Below are 19,007 nucleotides of genomic sequence, written 5' to 3' on the forward strand. Positions count from 1 at the left end.
TTAGATAAATTATATACTTTCATATATGAATGAATCATATGTTTTCATATTTAAATAAGTTATATGCTAAAGTTACAAGTGTTGTTCATACACCTCTAAGCATTATATATATATATATATATATATATATATATATATATATACATACATACATATAATTTATATATACATATATATAGGGTGTAACACGAGTTTATGTAAATATTTTGGGAAATGGAAGAAAAAGCAATTTTGAGCAGAAAAAGTTCAGCAAACATATGCATTTTAAGGGCTCGTTTGTCGATGAGGGGTATTTTAAAATAACCGTTATCATTATCGCTGTTTTCATGCGATGGAGGTTGGAACGGGAAGTGGCAGTCGCGGTAACCTGGGATGTAGGGTGGGGGGAGCGGTAGGGGAGGATAATGGAGAGATTAGGCCGATGCGAATAAAATACATCACTCATATGTATCATTTAGTTCTGAACAAAATAAAAAAATGTATGCAGCATTGAATCCCTCTCCCTCCCTGTCAGTGGTATTCATTGAGCACCTATGAAAAAAAACAGTAAGTTTAATTGGATCTCCCCCTCCATCAAAGTAGGCTTATTCATTAGACACCTATCAAAGATTTCAAATGTATTTTTAAAAGTATTCATCAGACACCAGTCATAGGCGTAGGCCTAGTCATGACTCCTGATTCAACAATTCCGTGACGAGGCGGCAGACAGAGTGCCCAAGATTTCAACGATCGCAAATAAATGTGCCCAGCAACATTTATACTGCTTAGGTGATACATAAAGCCATACAGTACCGCTATAAGCTTATCATTATAATTAGATTACTTGCAAGAAAAAAAATCATAATTAAAAGACTAGCAATCCACTTGCATTATTCACTTCACTTCCCCCTCCCCAACATCCCAGGCTACTGAGACCTCCAGTTCAAGTTACCAACCTCCATCACATGAAAGCAGCGCTAATGATAACGGTTATTTTAAAACTCCCCTCACCGACAAACGAAGCTGTAATGGAGTAGTATGTGATTGTATATATATGTATGTAAATAATAAAGACGTATCTTTCAGTTTCCTTCCTATTATATAAAAGCAATCCTAGTATTTTGTTTATGCCTTAGGCAGTTCTCCTGATTTATCCTTATTCTAGCGTCTATCCTATTATGCCATACTATCCAATCCTTTTCCCATTCTCTTGCCTACTTTAAAGTATTATTATAGATCACTGTCAGTGAAATCTGGTAAGTCTGTACTATTTACATTTATGTTATATTATGTTAGCCTATGTACCTACTTACCGGCGTTATTGTGAAACCTCTGGTTTCTGTCCAAATGAGTGGCAGCAGACTAACCACCCAGGGAAGCGTGTCCTAATTAAGGTGCATTACAGCCCTGCCCTATCCTACCACTATCGAAACTTCGACAAGAGATTGTACTTTTCCGCAAGTTGTGGTATAGTTTTATGTATTCTCTTGAACTTACATAAAATGGAAATGCGTATTATGTAGAAAGATATTATGTTTTGGTGTTTGTATTTAGTAATGAAACGGTTGTCTTAGCTGTTTCGTGTAATAATGCTTAACTACTGGTATCGGTGGTTTGTCCAGTGGTTAGCTGGTTTGGTGTCGGTCAAAGATGGCCGTGAAGTCAGCCTCTTCACAGCTTTGATACAGTGCAGTTAGAGCTAATAAGGACTCAAGAATACAGCCATAATTGTTGGTGCCTACAAATCCACTTAAGTATTCCTATTCATCTTAAAGTACATTTAGGGAAAACTTCCTTTAGGAGATATGCATATCTAAATGTAAGGAGAATTTCTTGCGGTGTGCTTTGGATGAGGGTCATGAAACAGAGATTGTGCTCACGCCAATCCAACTACTGTACATCAAGCTAGGAACATTGAATGCGCCAGTAGTAAGTTTATATTGTTTGTTTAGTTAATATGCACAACGCAATGCATTGATTGAATCACAATTTGAACTACCATAAGAGTGAAGTAACCTGGGTGTCGTAGTATAAGACTTAAGGCTAAGGCCCCACCGGATCCGGCGCGTGCATCTGCGTGCGTCCAACACGGCTACGCGTTTTGTACGTCTTGATCAACTGCCATAATTCAAATATGAGTGGCCCCATAGAGCGCATGCGCGTGGGTGGCGTCAGGTGCGTTGCCGGGCTGCACGCGCAACGAACAAAACATTTTGTTTTTAGCCGCAGTAAGACGCGCGTCTCGAGCAGGGGTCCACATGAAGGAAGAATTAATTACCGCTGTGTACCGGCGACAGCCAATATGGGATCCCAGACATCGCCATCATAAAGATCGGAATGTGATCCAGAAACTGTGGATGGAGATTGGTTTAGAACTGGAAGTTAATGATATCAGTAAGTATTTAATATACCCTTTATTGGAATATAAATTGATACATTTATTATAGAGGGATGAATAAATTTGTTTTTATTTAGCATTTCCCAACGTTTTGTGTGAGAGAGAGAGAGAGAGAGAGAGAGAGAGAGAGAGTGTGTAATTGTCGTTAGTGAGTGCTTCGGTTGTTGGAAGAGGGATGAGGTCGTTAGTTTGTTTACGGCGCTGTCTGTCTGTGGAATATATGTGAGGATTTTTCGGTTTTGGGGGCAGTTTTGAGTCAGAGCTAGTGCCGGTCAGTCGTTTTTTTTGGTCTAAAACAGTTTGTTTGTGTGCTGATGCAGAGTTGTTGTTTTTCCTTGTTGGTGTGCTGTTCTTGTTGCTGTATGTTCGTGAGTCGTGTGTTTTTCTGCTTTGGTTTGGTTTGTGTGGTTTTGTGTGCTGTGTTGGCGACCGTGGACGCCTTACTCCATCTTCCAGCAACCGAGGACCAGGGTGAGTGTTGTGTACTGTTTTTTTTTGTGGTTTTGAATTCCGCCACATTATGAGCAAGAACACTTTACTTTTCCATGCTATTAAGTAAACAAGACATGCCTAAACTCTAGTATACTGGTATATACTAAAAATCATAAAATGATACAATTTGGAAATTACAGCAAACAGGTTCGAGAACATTACATAGACCTATCAATCATACTGCCAGGCAACTTCTCCTGTTGGAGTACAGAAGTAATCGGCAAATTTATTCCTTATATTTTGGGCACACTCTTTGTAACGATTATTTCTCCTAGCAATACAAATGGGGCTTAGGCCTACTTCAGGACCATCTATTGTGTGGTTACTGTCGATACCTTTAAATCCATCATGTGTTAATACAATGTTATGCAAGATGCATGTTGCTTTAGTTATTAGAATTGCGCCACTGATATCTGTTTCAATGTTTTTTTGCAAAATCCGCCACTTTGCCGTAAGGATACCAAAAGCACATTCCACCATTCTTCTGGCACATGATAGCCTGTAATTGAAGATGCGTTTCTTTTCGTCTAGTTGCTGTCGTGGGAATGGTCTCATTAAGTGTTCTAGTAAAGGATAAGCCTCATCTCCCAATAATACATATGGTTGGGACACATCTGTATTTGGAAGTTTTGTGTCCTGTGGTATATTCAATGCATCCATCTCTAATTTTTTTATAAAATGATGAACCTCGAAATATTCCTCCATCACTTTCTCGACCGAAGGCACCAACAACAGTCACTGTAAATTTACAATCTGCTCCTGCAACTGCTTGTAAGTTGATGGAAAAGTATTGCTTGTAATTATAATACATTGATCCTGACTGCGGTGGACATTTGATCCGTATGTGTTTTCCATCAGTGCTACCCATACAATTTGGAAAATCACATTTAGATGCGTATCTTGCAGAATTTTCCAGCCAGATCTCCTTTGTTGGATATGGAAGATATGTATCTTGAAATGTTTCCCATATAGCCTCGCATACTTCCTTCACAATCCTTGATACAGAAGTTTTCCCCATGCGAAATGTAAAGGCTAGTGAACGGAATGAACAGCCGGTGGCCAAAAACCTAAAAAAAAAAAAAAAAAAAAAAAAATTGCAGTATACGTATATAGAAACGTACACACAAACACGCATATATATACACAATGCGTATACAATCATGGGTGAATACAACAGTGTATGAATTTTATGAAAATTTAATTTAACATATGATTTTTTTTTTGGCAGATGAACTGAAGTCGAAGTGGCGAGGAATTCGAGATTACTATGTTAAGGAGCTGAAAAAAATTCCAAAGCCTCGTTCAGGAGGTTCATGTGACGTCATATCACGTTCAAACTGGCCATATTTTCGTCAGATGTTTTTAAATGACACTTTGTTAACCCGTGATCGAGTCACTAACATCGTATCAACACCTAGACAACATGATAGTGAAGATGATGCACATCATTCTGCTGAGAAGTATATCAGTAACACATAGCAAGCAAGAACTACTCATCATGATTGCGTTCTTGATGAATCACAACTAGAGCGGAACGAAAGCCCAGGACCAAGTCAGATGATGCCGCAAAATAATGATGATGATGACGATGAGGAAGGAGCTCGGAAGTCGCAAAAGGAGAAAATTACAAATAGTAAGCAGGTGCTTCAGCACCGTGTATGTAGCAACAATGAAAGAAAACGAACGGCAAAACGGAAATCAGATGATGATTATCGACAGGAGTTGATCACACTTGAGAGTAAAAAACTCGAATTACTGACAAAGAAAATGAATGAAGATGATGATGATCTGCTCTATTTTCGGAGTTTGTTACCGGAGTTTCGGTCATTGCCCAGAAACAGGAAGATGTTTCTAAAAATCAAATTTCAAGAGCTTTTGCTACAAGAAATAGGTGCACAACAGCAGCCGAGCCAGACACCATCTCCTACCTTGCCGCACTCAAATGTAGACCTACAACAATCAGCTCAATTTTGAGTTTTAATCAAATGTTATAATTTGCAGTTATAATAAAGGATTCAAATAGTTTTTTGTTTTTATATTTTAGTGGATACATTTATGTGAATACCTTTGTTTCAGAATTTTTGTATCTAGTGTTCAGTTCACACAATCTACACGTCTGATTTTTTTTATTGAATAAAGTAAAGTGCAACTTTACAAATTTCAAAATCAGTAATCCTTACCTGAGAGTTACTACAAGTCTTTCTTCCGTTGATATTGATCTCCTGTAGTTGGTATCACATTTTAATATTCTAGACATAATGCCCTCGTGAATGAAGTCAAATGTTTCTGGCGACATCCGAAAATATTCAGAAAACTTGTCTGGGTGCCGTCTTAACTTATGAAAGAGTGTTTCATATTCTCCACTCTTTCCTCGTTCTAAATTTATGTCATGAGTCCAGATTTTACTATTCTTCAACACTTCTAATCTGGTTGACAGTAATGAGTCATAGAGCAAAAACTCTCATGCTCCCTCCATGACGGCAAGTGCTGCTGAACTGTCCGTCTTGTAACCGTCACTCGCTTGTCTGGTTGGGCCATACACGCAGAAGACGGACACGCTAATAGACGGACGAGGCTGCTTTGGCAGCCTTGGATGCACGCGCCGGATCCGGTGGGGCCTTAGCCTCAGGCTACGATAAGGTCAGTACGTTTCGAATCGTTTAGGCTTTACGATAACCTGGCAATTTGAAATGCTATACTTATTCTGAATGAGTCTGAATACAATGGCGCTGATGGTGGCGGCCATTTTAGAATGTCACATGTTATCCTAGCCTGACATGGACTAGTAGGATTAAAGTTTATAGTAAGGATTAAGATACTTAAGTGAAATTTAATTTGGAATAAAACCTTGTTGTGCATTGTATATAAGTTTGTGTAGTCAAGGGCACATATATATGATATAACTGGTAGTGATCTACTGTTGATTGATTTGAAGAGGTGTAGCCAACCTTTAAAAAATTATATATTTGCTAATGCGATATATATATATATATATATATATATATATATATATATATATAATTTTTTTTTTGGCGCTGGTAGTTTGTACACTTTTAGTAATGAAGAACTTGTGTATTTGGTGTTGGTAAATTATAGGCTAAGATGTCTGACCTGGAAGAATTAAAGAGGAGATTGTTTTGGGGGGCACCAGTTTTAAGTCTGTGATAACTAACTGGTCAAAAAAGGTTGAAACCACTGTTGAACCAGTTGATATCAATAGCATTTCTTCATTGAGAGACTCCTTGAAGGAATATTTACAGAAAATCCAGGAAATGGATAATGAAATATTGGATCTGACAGATCCTGGAGGACAACCTGACTAAATTATAAGTCAAGCAAAATATAGCCTAAGGGTAGGCATTGAAATTCATAGACTAAACTCCTCCATCACGAGTCTTCTAGCTGTTAGAGGTGAACCTAGTGCACCGATATTGCCTGTTAAAGCTACTGTGAAGTTACCCAAATTAGACTTCAGACATTTCGATGCTTCCCAAAGATTCCTTCTATGAGCCTGCAGCCTGCGAATTTGACTCTGATGCTGATGAAGAGCAGGTAGTATCATCAACTGTTCAGAGACTGATTAAGGTTTGTGCTAGCAAATTTCCTGATTTCTTTGAGGAACCAGTAGTTCAGGATTCGAGGTCCCTTAGGATTGCTAGGCTGGAACCTGAGGCATACTGTATCCCCTTCCATCTCCAAAACGGGCCAAGTTGTCACTAAACAGATTTGACTCAGTGGCCAAATTATTCCATAAAGTTTCTTCTAAAAGTTCTTCCCCTTTTCTTCCCCTCTTTTGAGAAAGAGGAGAGCGATGTCTTATGGTACCAGGCAGTTACCCTTTATTGGGAATGGCTATAGCAATAGTAGATGAATAGCAAGTGAGATCGTTTCTGCTCTTCTGCAATTTTTTTGGCTGCTTAGATAGAGCAGTTTCAGACTCCCTTGGGGAGTCTGTAGACGCCTTTACTAAGGAGGTTGTCAGACATAGGGAACAATTGTGTTCTTTTTGGCTTCCTCTGTCTCTTCAACAAAGAAGACTGACATTCTTGCACATCACCCCTTACATTCTTTACTGGATGCCTCAGCATTAGGTATGATAGTGCAAGAGGTGGAGATGTGAAAACCAGATCTTTGTTGCATCACTCTCAAACATTAAGGTATACACAACTAAGGCAGCAGCTGCTTCTGCAGTTACTGCAAAGTTTCAAGGTTCCCCCCAGGCAAATGGGTAAGTCATTGGGGCCCTTGAGCCAACCCTTTCAGGCTTTCAGGAAGGACAGTAAGCGTCCTAGAAATCCAGCTCGTGATAATATGATGCATTCAAGCCCCCAGTCCCCAGAAGGAGGGAGGTTGAGCCTCTTTTATTCAGTTTGGCAGGATCTGGAGGCAGATCCCTGGGTGGTGGAGGCACTGTAGGAGGGATAGAGCATCCCCGTTGTTTCCTAGCCGCTCCTAGCCCATTCTTCTCTGGAATTTCCCCTCTTACCTTCACAACGAGAAGTTCCAGATCTTGTGAGAGGAAGTAGACTCTTTTGAGCCGAAAGGAGCTGTGGAAATAATCTTAGATTGAATGGTGTCAGTGGACATAATGGATGTGTACTTCCATTTACCAATTCACCCAAATTTGAGGAAATATTTGCAGTTTGTTTTTCAGGGCAAGGAGTACCAGTTTTGGGTGATGTTCTTTCGTCTGAGCTCAGCTCCTTAAGTTTTTACAGGAGCCCTATCGCAGTTGGGCTAATGGGCTCACATGTTAGGAATTCAGATGCTCCTCTACCTGGACGACTGGCTGATTCTAGCGTACAGTCTAGAGGTAAGCCTGAGGGCAAGAGATACTATTTTAAAGTTGACAAGTATGTAGGGAATACTGATAAATGTTTCAAATTCCAATCTAATGCCAACTGAGAACCTTTGTTACCTGGGAATGCTTCTGGACACTAAGAATTTCTTGGTTTCTCTGAAGGAGAAATGTTTAGACAACTTTCTTGCAATTCTAGATGAACTTCTATCCTTCACAACCTTGCAAGCCAAGAAATGGTTGTCCTTGTTAGGGCACATGACATTATAAGAGGTGCAAAAGAAATGAGCAGGTAAAGATGAACTGCTGATTTATTCAAGGTCCAGGCTGTTTATATAGCGGCAGACTGGTGTCGAGCTGCGGAAGACAATGGAAGCAAGGGTGACCTGAGGTCGATAACAATTAATAATAAATACAGCGAACGAGTACAATTTACAATGTAAAAATAGACAGGATTAAAGTTGAATACAATCTGGATGCCTGCGAAAGAAGAAATACACGGTACATAATTGATGGACAGATAAATCATTACATACACAGTTTAAACAATTGAATTTACGTGACCTGGCCCGTCAAGTGTGACGAATTGTAGGTACAAAGAAAATGGGTTGTCATCAAAGAAAACTTGCTCAGCAGGGACTTTACAAATAACATGATCAGCAGAGACTGTACAACATGACTTTACAAATACTCCCCCCGCCCAAGACGTAGGTAATGTCTGATTAGTCGGCGTATCTGCTGGGGCATTGAAGGGTGCCCCAGCTGCGTGAGGATAACGGAGGGACGTCTTGTGTGTGAGGGTGGCTGATTGCGGGTGTGGGCGGCCTCTTCCGGGGGCGGCCACTTGTCCGCTTCTTGCGAGGGCCCGGTTGCGGCGGTGGCTGCGCCAGCGGAGGGTGCGGTGTGCTGTCGGCTGTGTCCTCCTCCAGGAGGGCAGACTTGACCCGGTCGATTGACACCCAATCGTTCCTCTTGTGAAATGCGAGCAGGAATGCTTTGCTGTTCTGTTCCAGCATGCGGAAGGGCCCCCTGTAGGGCCTGGTCAGTGGCGGGCAGACGGCGTCATCCCTGACGAAGACGTGGGTAGTGGAGGCCAGCCCGGGTGGCGTGAAGGTGGCCAACCTGTCGGTATATGTCCTCTTGCAGGGGGCGAACTTGCTGACGATTTCGCGAAGCCTCTGGACCGATGGGTTGTGGCGATCCTCTGTCACTAGCTCACCTGGGACCACAAGGGGCTCGCCGTAGGTTTTCTTGGCTGCAGACGGGGCGCCGTCGGCCCTGTGGGCGGTTCTCAACCCGAGGAGGACCCAAGGCAGCTGGTACCTCCCAGTCCTCGGCGGTACAGCGGGCCATAAGGGACGCCTTCAGGGATCTGTGAAAACGCTCGACCAAGCCGTTGGCGGCTGGGTTGTAAGCCGTGGTGGTGTGATGAGCTGTCCCCAGCAGTTGGGCCAGGTTGGACCACAATTCGGACAGGAAGGCGGGGCCCCTGTCGGTTGTGATGTGGTCAGGGACGCCGAAGCAGCTGATCCAGCTTGAGAGCAGGGCCTCAGCACATGCGCTGGTGGTGGCTTCTTGCATTGGCGTGGCTTCGGGCCACCTTGTTGAGTGGTCTACCACCGTCAGGAGATATCTGGACCCGCCTGACAGGGGAAGGGGCCCGACAACGTCGATGTGCACATGGCTGAAACGCCGCCCTGGCTGCGGGAACTCGCCAACCCCGGATTCGGTGTGCCACCCCACCTTGCTGGTTTGGCAATGCAGGCACTGTCTCACCCAGGTCCTCGCGTCCTTCTGCACTCCGTGCCAGACGAACTTCTCTGACAGCAGCTTGGCTGTCGTCCTGCCGGAGGGGTGCGACAGGCCATGGATGATGTTGAATACCTAGCGGCGGCGGGAGGCTGGCACTAGGGGGCGGGGCTGACCGGTGCTGACGTCGCAGAGGAGATTTGGGCCCCCGGGGGCGAGGGGCACGTCCCTCCACTTTATGGACGTGATGGCGGTGCAGTAGGCTGGGGTCTTTGGGTTGGCGGCCTGCTCCCTGGCAAGGTCTTTGTAGTTGATCCCCAGCTGCACCGCGTTCACCTCAACTCTGGAGAGGGCGTCCGCCACAGGGTGTTCTTCCTGCCGGGGAGGTACTTGACGGAGCAGGTGAACTCGGCGATGGCCGAGAGATGCCGCTGCTGCCTGGAAGACCACGCGTCACCTTGCTTGGTGAAGGCGTGGACCAGCGGTTGGTGGTCCGTATAGATTGTGAAGGGCGTGCCCTCCAGGAGGAACTTGAAGTGCTGGACTGCACGGTACACCGCGCAGAGTTCCCTGTCGAAGGTGCTGTAGCGGGCCTCTGCGGGGTTGAACTTCTTGCTGAAGAAGGCGTTGAGCTGGGGGGTGCCGTTGATGACCTGCTCCAGGACAGCACCACAGGCGACGTTGCTGGCGTCCGTTGTCAGCTGGAGGGAGGGCGCTGGGATCCTGGTGGGCCAAGGCGGTTGCCTCGGTGAGGGTGGCCTTCGACAGGGAGAAGGCCTGCTGCTGGCTGGGTCCCCACAACAAGGATTTTGGTCGGCCTTTCAGGGTCTCCGTCAAAGGGGCCGTGGTGTGTGCGATACCGGGGATGAACCTCCTGTAGTAGTTCACCATCCCGAGAAATTCTTGGACGGCCTTGATGGAGGTGGGGACGGGCAAATGAACAGGGCGGCAGGCAGTTCCGGGCATTCTTGCCGAACCGCATGTGGTAGTGGCAAAGACCCGGGGAATTCCATCTGTTGGGAGGCACTGGGCGCCTCCTGGTGACGGGATTGACCTCTTCCTCTGCCCCCTCCTCCTGCTGGATGGTGCCGACTGGGAGTGTGGGCGCTGGTACCTGCTTTGTTGCCTTCACTGAGTCCATCAAGTGCTGTGCTGAGCGGATCAGGGCTTCAAGGGGCATCGCGTAGGGCTCCGGGATTTGTGTGCGGACCTCCGGGAGGAGCTGACAGAGGAGGATCTCCCGCGACAGGCTTATTTCGCGCTTCTTTTTACTGTCGTCGCTGTCTGGGATGGTGAGGATGTCTCGGATCATACTCTGTGACGCTCTGATCCTGCCGCGGGTTGATGGCGATGTTGAGGGCGCGGGAGGCCCGCTCGGCAACCGGCAGGAAGCATGTCTCGAGGAGGGTTTTCTTCAGGAGGTGGTAGGTAAGGGGGCATGTGTCAGACACCCACGGGACGAGCTTACAGTAGATCTCCTCCAGCAGGGCGTTGAGTACTATATCCACCTGCAGCACCTCGTCGTTAAGATCCGCAATCCTGAACTGGCTCTCGACCCTGTAGAGCCATGCCGACAGATTCCCCTGCATGAACGGTGGCAGCTATATGGACAGGACAGCCCTGGATTGGCCTGCAGGGCTGGGGAGAGTGCGGGGCGCGGGCAGAGGTGTGGAGGAGCATGAGAGCCTCGGCGCGGGGACGGGTGCGGGTGATGTGGGAGGGAGGTAGACCTCTGAATCCGCAAGGTCAGCCGTGATTAGTCCGCTAAGGGCGTGAGTAAGCTCCTGAAGCCAAGACTGAGTTGCCATATGGGTCCGCTAATGGCTTCAGGAACCACTCCGGGGTAACCACTATAAGAGGTGCAAAAGAAATGAGCAGGTAAAAGTGAACTGCTGATTTATTCAAGGTCCAGGCAGTTTATATAGCGCCAGACTGGCGTCGAGCCGCGGAAGACAATGGAAGCAAGGGTGACCTGAGGTCGATAACAATTAATAATAAATACAGCGAACGAGTACAATTTACAATGTAAAAATAGACAGAATTAAAGTTGAATACAATCTTGATGCCTGCGAAAGAAGAAATACATGGTACATAATTGATGGACAGATAAATAATTACATACACAGTTTAAACGATTGAATTTACGTGACGAATTGTAGGTACAAAGAAAATCGGCCATCATCAAAGAAAACTTGCTCAGCAGGGACTTTACAAATAACATGATCAGCAGAGACTGTACAACATGACTTTACAACATCACTAGAGAAGTTGGTTCTGGATACCAGGCTGAGAATGAGGCCAATTCTTTTCTTTCTTAAGAGGCATTGAAACTGGGAAGTTCAGCTGGAATCCATTCAAATTCAGGTCTCAAGGGAGTTAGAGGACCCTCTGAGATGGTGGAACCATTGACCTCGACTTTTGCAAGGAGTCTCTCTCCAGTTGAAGAGCCCAGACCTCACATTATATTCTGATGCGTAGTCAGAAAGTTGAGTAGCGGTTGCAGCAGACAGGCATTTAGCTGGGGTTTGGTCCACAGAGGAGCGAGAATTCCATATCATTCAGTTAGATATGTTGGCAGTGTGGAAGGTCCTGCTAGTATTAGAGGATCTATTACTTAGCAGTAAGGTAGCACTCTTTTCAGACAATTCAACAGTGCTGACACAGCTGAGCAATCAACAAGGCACAAAGTCAGAAGCTTTGCTCTTCCTTTCAAGTTGGATTCTCTTGGTCAGAGTAAAGAAAGGTCCTTCTGTTACCTGAGTTTGTGCCAGGAAAAATGAACATTGTGGCAGACCAATTGAGCGGGAAGGACCAGATTCTGTCTTCTGAATGGATCTTGCATCCACAAGTCTGCAAGGACCTGTGGAAGCTCTGGGGCACTCCTCTAATGGACCTGTTCGCCACCAGTTCCAACAGTTGCCCGCCAATTGACTGCTCTCCAGTTCAGGATCCTCAGGCATGGGCAGTCGATGCAATGCTTTTAGACTGGTTTTATCTAGACCTCAATGCTTTTCTCCCCTTTGCTATGATACAAAGAGTACTAGCTAAGTTCTGTATAGCTGTGAATTGATGTACGACTTTAGTGACCTCTTGGTGGCCTCCCAGAGAATGGTTCCCAGACCCACTGCCTCTGTTAGTTGATAGGCCAAGGCTTTCACCAAGGAAAGGTCCTCTCAAACAGTCAGGAGGTATGAGGTTTCCCCAAAACCTCCCCATGCTTCAGCTGACTGCTCGGAGAAATCTACCATCTCTTACTAGCAAGGGGTTTTTCAGAGGAATGCAGAAAATCTATCCTTAACTCCAGAAGGGACCAGTGCACTGTACTAATGTACAGTGGGCAGTATATAGGGGTTGGTGCTCAGCTAGAAGGCTTTCCTGCACCCATACCTCTGTGAATATCATCATTAAATTCTTTCTTACTTATGCTACAACAGACATTTTACAGTCCCAGCCATTAAAGGTACCGATCAATATTAGTTGCTGTATTGAGGCGTACTGGCCTAGATATTTTGTCCAACATGGATATTAAGGAGGCCATCCGCTCCTTCCAAATTGATATTCCTAAGTTTCCAGTTAACCCCTGGGCTGGAATCTGGATGTGGTGGTTAAGTATTCATGCATGCCCCCATTTAAGCCCTTGAGTGCAACCTCCCTTAAGGATTTGACAGTGAAGACTGTTTTTGTCCTTGACTATCTAAGGAGCAGTCCTTTCTTTTCCACCCCTTTTCAGGGCCAAGAATGATTTCAAGTCTCATTCTCTGCCTTGCTCTTTTGTGATCCCCAGTCTGTCCTCTTTGACCCCAGATGGGGAAGTAACTTTCCTATGTCCTGTCAGAGCTCTCCCTGTATATTTGCAAAAGACTAGGGAAATCAGGCAAAATGTCAACAACCGTTTTTGCAGCCCTGGGAAACCTGACTTACTTTGTCAAAGAATGGTATGCCTTGTCTATTCAAGGCTCTAGTCAGAGGAGTGCATGCAAATCTAGACTCAACTCTTTTACCATCAGCTTAAAGAAAGATTCCACGATGTGCAAGCTGTAGTGATCACTTTCTTTCTCTGGACAAAGTTGTTAATGCGGCGCAGTGGAGGTATAACTTCTTATTTGCCTCACACTATCTGTGAGATGTGGAAATCCAATATGAATTGTGCAGAGCTCATTCGCCCCTCATAACAGCAGGGGAACTCCTGTCCTGAACAATTAGGGTAGCTGTACTCTAACCTTTCCTATTTAGTTAGGAAATTGTCGAATTTTGGGGTGTATGAAGGTACCTACGTTGTATTAGGCGAGAGCCTTCATTCTTTGACCATCGTTGCTCTGCTGGCCTAGGCACAAGGCCATGTGTCCCACTTGCATTAGAGTGTGAGTGGTATCCCTAGCAAGAAACCTCCACAACATTGTTCAGAGGTCTTGCTACCTAATGAATTAGGTATCATCCCTAGCTGTCAAGACTGTTTTCTCTACTATTAAATTCTTGAGAGAGAGAGAGAACGGATCCAGGTCATGGAGGGGTGCTCATTCTCAGTAAAAAATTCCCAGGGTAAATGAGCAAGCTTCATTATTGAGTCAGACTTAGCTCGGTACCCTTTCCCATCTCTCAAATGTCTTTTGTAGCACCCCTGAAAAAAAAAAGCCCCTCCTTTTTGATAAACACCCGAACAGCCCAAAGCCTGTCCATGTTAAGAGCGAACCACCCTTGATGGTGTCTCTTGAAGTGAGATTGTTCAAGAAGGTACAAAAAGGTGGAAGGAATCTGGGATAGTCCATCAATCCATCCTATCTTTCTGTTGGCTGGAAGAGTTGGAGGTACTGTGTATATATTTTTAAGGGTACTAATTTTTAAGATGACTTTGAAATGATATTAATAATATAATTTCAAAGATTAATACAGTAATAAGATAATAATTTAAGATATGTTTCATGTAGGATGATACTTTAAGTATAAATTTGGTATTTGAACTTTCAAGATAGGCAGTTATAAGCGATTTTAGAGGGGGGTGTTAACTATTCATGGATTTTAACTATTTGCAGGGGTGCCTGGTACGCATACCCCCCTAATACGAGGTCCACTGTAACATATTTTTGTGTTGGTAGTGAACACATATATGAGTCTCAGTTAATCTCTGATAGATTTGAGCGAACTTTATCAGTAAAGGTCAGCTTTCCTTTTCCAAGTAGTGTAGATACTTCAATTTTGCGTTCGTTACCTCATTTGCCGATTATAGTAACAAATGTAGAATATGCGTTCTCTACCGAACCAATATTTTCATTATTGAAATGTATTTCTACAAGTCTCATAATGTTTAATAGGAATTGAGATATGTTTGTATAATGGTACTCTGGGTACTTTAACTAGGGTTGGTAGAGGTTAATGTTCCTTGTTCAAGTAGTGTATTAAATGTAACATTGTATTCGCTAACGACCAATTTTTTCGATAGCAAAATGCATATCTGCAGGTCTTAATAATGTGTAATAATAATTGAGATATGTATGTATGATGGTACTCTGTACTTCACTTATGGTTGGTAAAGGTTAACTGCCTTTTCCAAGTAGCGTACTAAACGTTAATATTGTGTTCACCATCGGACTTACACTTTCAGTAATGATATGCAAAGCTGCAATTCTCAATAGCATTTGATAGGATTTGATATATGTCTGTAAATGGTAACCTGTGTACTTCAACTATTGTTGGTAAATGATTAATTGAACATTATCTTACACTTTGCCTTGCAGAGATCTGGAAGTGGAAGGGTAGTACATAGTGGGGAGAGAAATGTGCTTATTTTTACTTGCTTTTTTGAGGAGAGTAGCCGTTCTTGACACCCGGAAACTGTGCTACAAGCTCCCAAATTGTTCATCAACCTTTGCCTCTTAACTCCCATGCTACTAGCTCTGCTGGTGCCAACTCTCTCCCAACACCAATTTTCTCTCCTTCTACTGGCCCTTGAGAATTTTCTCCAATTGCTCCCTCACCTGGCTTCCTTGTTGCCTTCCTGTGCCATTGCCAGTCTTGTGTTTAGGTTAACAGATGTTAACCTTATAACAGTAAAGTGCTGCGCGGTGGAGGAGGTGTCTACTCATCCATCAATTCTCTTAGACAAAGTTCTCTGTCACATTCCCCTAAACCTGGGAGGAGACATACTGGAAGTCCAAGGGAGGTCAGGGGGTTTACACACGGGTAGTCGCCCCCTCAGTCGAGCCTGTTGCCGGTCCCAGGTGTCAATAGACAGCCACTGGAAAGGCGTCTTACTGGAGGTGTAGTGGAGGATGTGGCTATCCGGCTCTGTCAGCTCTCCTAAGCCCAGTCCCTGTCACTCCCCCAAACCTGGGAGGAGGCATACTGCCGGTCCATGGGAGTCCGAAGGGGATTTTGCCCCCAGATAGCTGCCCCTCAGTCGAGCTTGCTGTCCGCAGGTGTTGACGGACAGCCATGGGAAAGGCTTCCATAGATATGTGCTTTTTTCTAGTGATACTCCAGTGTAGACAAAGCGCTGATGGTAATTTTTGTAGTGAATCTCGGCCATTGAAGATGCTTTTTTCAGATGAGATTTGCTCTTCTCCACTCTTCGGTAAATGTCTCAGAGCAGGAGCATAGTCCACACCTTCTTATATCTTCTGAAACAGTCTTGAACTTTTGTCTCCTGAACTTTTGGTTGTGGAATGCCAGTACTGGCGCCAAGCAGACCTTCAGTGTCCGAGCATTCTTTTTGTCTGATCCCATAGCACCCATTAGCGCCCGAGCTTCCAGTAGCACCCGAGCTTCTAGGAGCACCTGAACGCCCTATGGCACCAGAACTCATCTTCATATAGACCTCCCAACACCAGTTCTCATGCTTCTGGCATCAGCCTACTAGTGGCTGATGACAATCTCGCTTTAGCTTGGCACCTGTCTCTTCTAAGAATATACTGTTATTCTATTTTGAGTGCAGTTTCCAATTAAAAGCATAACTCACGCCTTCAAGTGGCCAACACTAGTCTCTGATCGTCGGTTGTCCTCTCTACAGCATCGGACTCCCTCCTTTGAGTACCATACAACGGTCTCAGGCGGTTTTGTCTCTTAACTTGTTCCTCCTCTGCCTAGAGTTTCAGATGACCCAAATTGCTCCCTTTTGTGATGTCAATTAGTGTCTCAAAGCAATGGACTTTACAGGCAGGGACTTTGGTGGACGAAATTATGAGCATGTTGAAGAAAGCTGTCACCTCCACAAGGAGTTGGGAGCCTGACTTTGGTTTTTTAAGGGAGCAAGACAAATGTTTTTTGTCCATTACTCCCTCTCATGCTTAGACGGATTTAGTTCTCCTGGTCGAAGTTCTTGTCAAGATTTGGAGTAAGGATCTCTTTTATCTTAACATCAGGAGCAGGGACTAAGAAGACAGGAGACTTGCAAGTGTTGCCAGCCTCAGATGTCTACCAAAAGAATCACAACTACTTTCAGAAGGCATGCATGCTTGGTCCTTTTGTCCTCTGAGGATAGTTTTTCTTAGGCTCCAGGCTGACAGGAGTGCCATGAACCCTTTCACTAGCAGCGCCCATTCCCAAGTGCCTGATCATCTTCAGAGCTCCTGGCATCAGCTTTTGGGTGCCTGGCGATGGTGGCGATGGGCTTTTTGGTGAACAGACTTTCTTGACAGCTGAGAATTGGTGCCAAGTGCCCAGGAGCTCACTAGCTACCCGAGCTACTATCTCGCCTGGTACCCAGCTCGCCTGACGCTAGCTACAACCTGGGAGCACTGAGTGCGCGGCGCCAGCTCCCGATCATCTGGTGCCAACTCTCCCTGCATTAATTTTTCTCTCTTGCTAGTAGCCCTCTTATCTTCTCTTGCACCTGGCTCCCTTGTTTCCTTCCTGTGTCTTTCCCAGTTTTGTGTCTGGGTTAACAGAAGTTAACCTTGTGATAGTGAAATGTGCAGTGGAGGAGGTTATTATCCAGCTTGTTGGTTCTCCTAGACTTAAGTCACTGTCACACTCCCCTGAACCTGGGAGGAGACATATTGAAAGTCAAGCCTGTTTTACACTCCCTGGTTGCGACAGACAGCCACTGAAAAGGCTTCTTGCCGGAGGTGTAGGGGAGGAGGTGTCTATCCGGCCCATCGGATAGCCAGTATTTGGCGCCAAAACCCTCTTCCAGCGCTCTAAAGCACCCAGCAACTTCTAAGCGCCCCCTGACACTCCTAAATGAAGCCACAGTCTCCAAGCACCCAGCACCAACTCCCGACTGCCCACAGACCGGCTATGCACGCTCAGCACCAGTTGCCAAGCACTCTTCCAGCACTTTAAAGCGCAGATCCTCAGACTGCTGTTGGAAGGGCATCTCTGTTAGTGTACACCAGTTGTCTTCGGACTTGGAGAGCCCGCATTCTGGGCGTCTTCTCGGCATGTTCCGTCCCCTGAAAAGACGTAGCGGCAACAAGCCATCTCCTATTCCGTCGAAACAGACAAGAGATCCGTCTCTCATTCCTTAACCAGGTTGCAGTGCCTGGCACAGTCCTGATTACTTTTCACCAGAGTGCCAGTATTTGGCACCCATCAAACAGGAAACGCTCATCATTATCTAGGTGCCCACAAAAGCGCCCAGCGTGCTTGCCCAAGAAACACGTCGGTCACAATCTCCGATCGCCCAGTGCCAACTCCCAAGTGCCTGCAGACTGGCTATGCAAGCTCGGCACCAGTTGCCAAGATTTCGATGCCAGCTGCCACGTGCCCAGTGTAGTTCGCCTGAGCAACATACGTCAGTCACAGTCTCCAAGCGCCCAGCACCGACTCCTGAGCGCCCGCGGACTGGCTATGCATGCTCGACGCCAGTTGCCAAGAGTTCGGCACCAGCTTTCCATTGCCCAGAGCCAGTCCCTGCATACCCAGCGTCAATTCTTGAGCACTCGACACTAATTCCTGAGTGCTCATCTCGTTAATGCTTGATGATTACCATTTTTTAGAAAGCACTGTGGTCCTTTCTTAAGTGCCAGTTCCCAATTGAGACCTGGCTCCGGTTATTTCAAGTGACCAGTGCCAGTCCCTGATAACCCTGCACAAATTCTTCAGTCAAGGAGTCATGTCCTTTACAGATCAGGACATTTATGTTGTGTTTTTAAGCTTTGTGAAGAAAGCTCCCTCCTCTTAGCAGCAGGAGCACTGGCTAAGAAGGTAGAGGACTTCAAGTTTTTGTCAAGAGACATTGCCTCGATTTTGTCAATGAGTCCTGCCCTGTGTTGGTAAGGACGATTGAGATTTCTTTTCAAAGATTCTGCTCTTTACTTTGAAATCTCAAAAAGAGAAAACTCAGGTGCTCTTTTATTTTCGGTTCTAGGCCTATAGTACCTCTTCCCTCAGGACACAATTGAGAGAATTGTGTCTGTTCTGCAGAAGGATTTGTCTCAGTTTGACAAACCTGCAGTTATGCCTGTGCCTAGACTTCTGTGTTTTCCGCATATGTTGTCAGCCTGTATGTGGTGTGAGTGAGTCCATTATAATCAAGTCCGTTCGAATGTCAAGTGTCCGCCGACTGGCAAAGAGCCTGCAGTGTCAGCAGCTAGTCCACATGGTTGTCTGTGAGTCAGGATGAGGTGCAAGTTCCCTCAGTTGTCTGTGAGTCAG

General features: G+C 45.2%; 1 protein-coding gene across 2 annotated transcripts; it reads left to right on the plus strand.

The window, feature by feature from the left end:
- Positions 1–1,246: 1,246 nt before the first annotated feature.
- On the plus strand, positions 1,247–5,269 carry LOC136847158 (uncharacterized). 2 transcript variants are annotated; one of them, XM_067118568.1, is made up of 2 exons: positions 1,247–2,373; positions 4,098–5,267. In XM_067118568.1, the coding sequence occupies exons 1-2, from the start codon at positions 2,238–2,240 to the stop codon at positions 4,346–4,348; spliced, it is 387 nt and encodes a 128-aa protein (XP_066974669.1). In that variant the 5' UTR covers positions 1,247–2,237; the 3' UTR covers positions 4,349–5,267. The 2 variants fall into 2 exon arrangements, 1 of the variants encoding a protein (XP_066974669.1); XR_010855635.1 differs by lacking the exon at positions 1,247–2,373 and adding an exon at positions 2,423–2,848 and having other exon boundaries at positions 4,098–5,269.
- Positions 5,270–19,007: the final 13,738 nt, after the last annotated feature.

The sequence above is a fragment of the Macrobrachium rosenbergii genome, chromosome 16, assembly GCF_040412425.1.
Source record: "Macrobrachium rosenbergii isolate ZJJX-2024 chromosome 16, ASM4041242v1, whole genome shotgun sequence".
Lineage (NCBI taxonomy): Eukaryota > Metazoa > Arthropoda > Malacostraca > Decapoda > Palaemonidae > Macrobrachium > Macrobrachium rosenbergii.

Excerpts from the sequence above, each read along its gene's own strand:
- LOC136847158 (XM_067118568.1), top strand. The coding sequence starts at position 2,238 with ATGAAGGAAGAATTAATTACCGCTGTGTACCGGCGACAGCCAATATGG. Across the intron at positions 2,374-4,097 it reads ACTGGAAGTTAATGATATCA|ATGAACTGAAGTCGAAGTGG; the intron begins GTAAGTATTTAA and ends TTTTTTTGGCAG.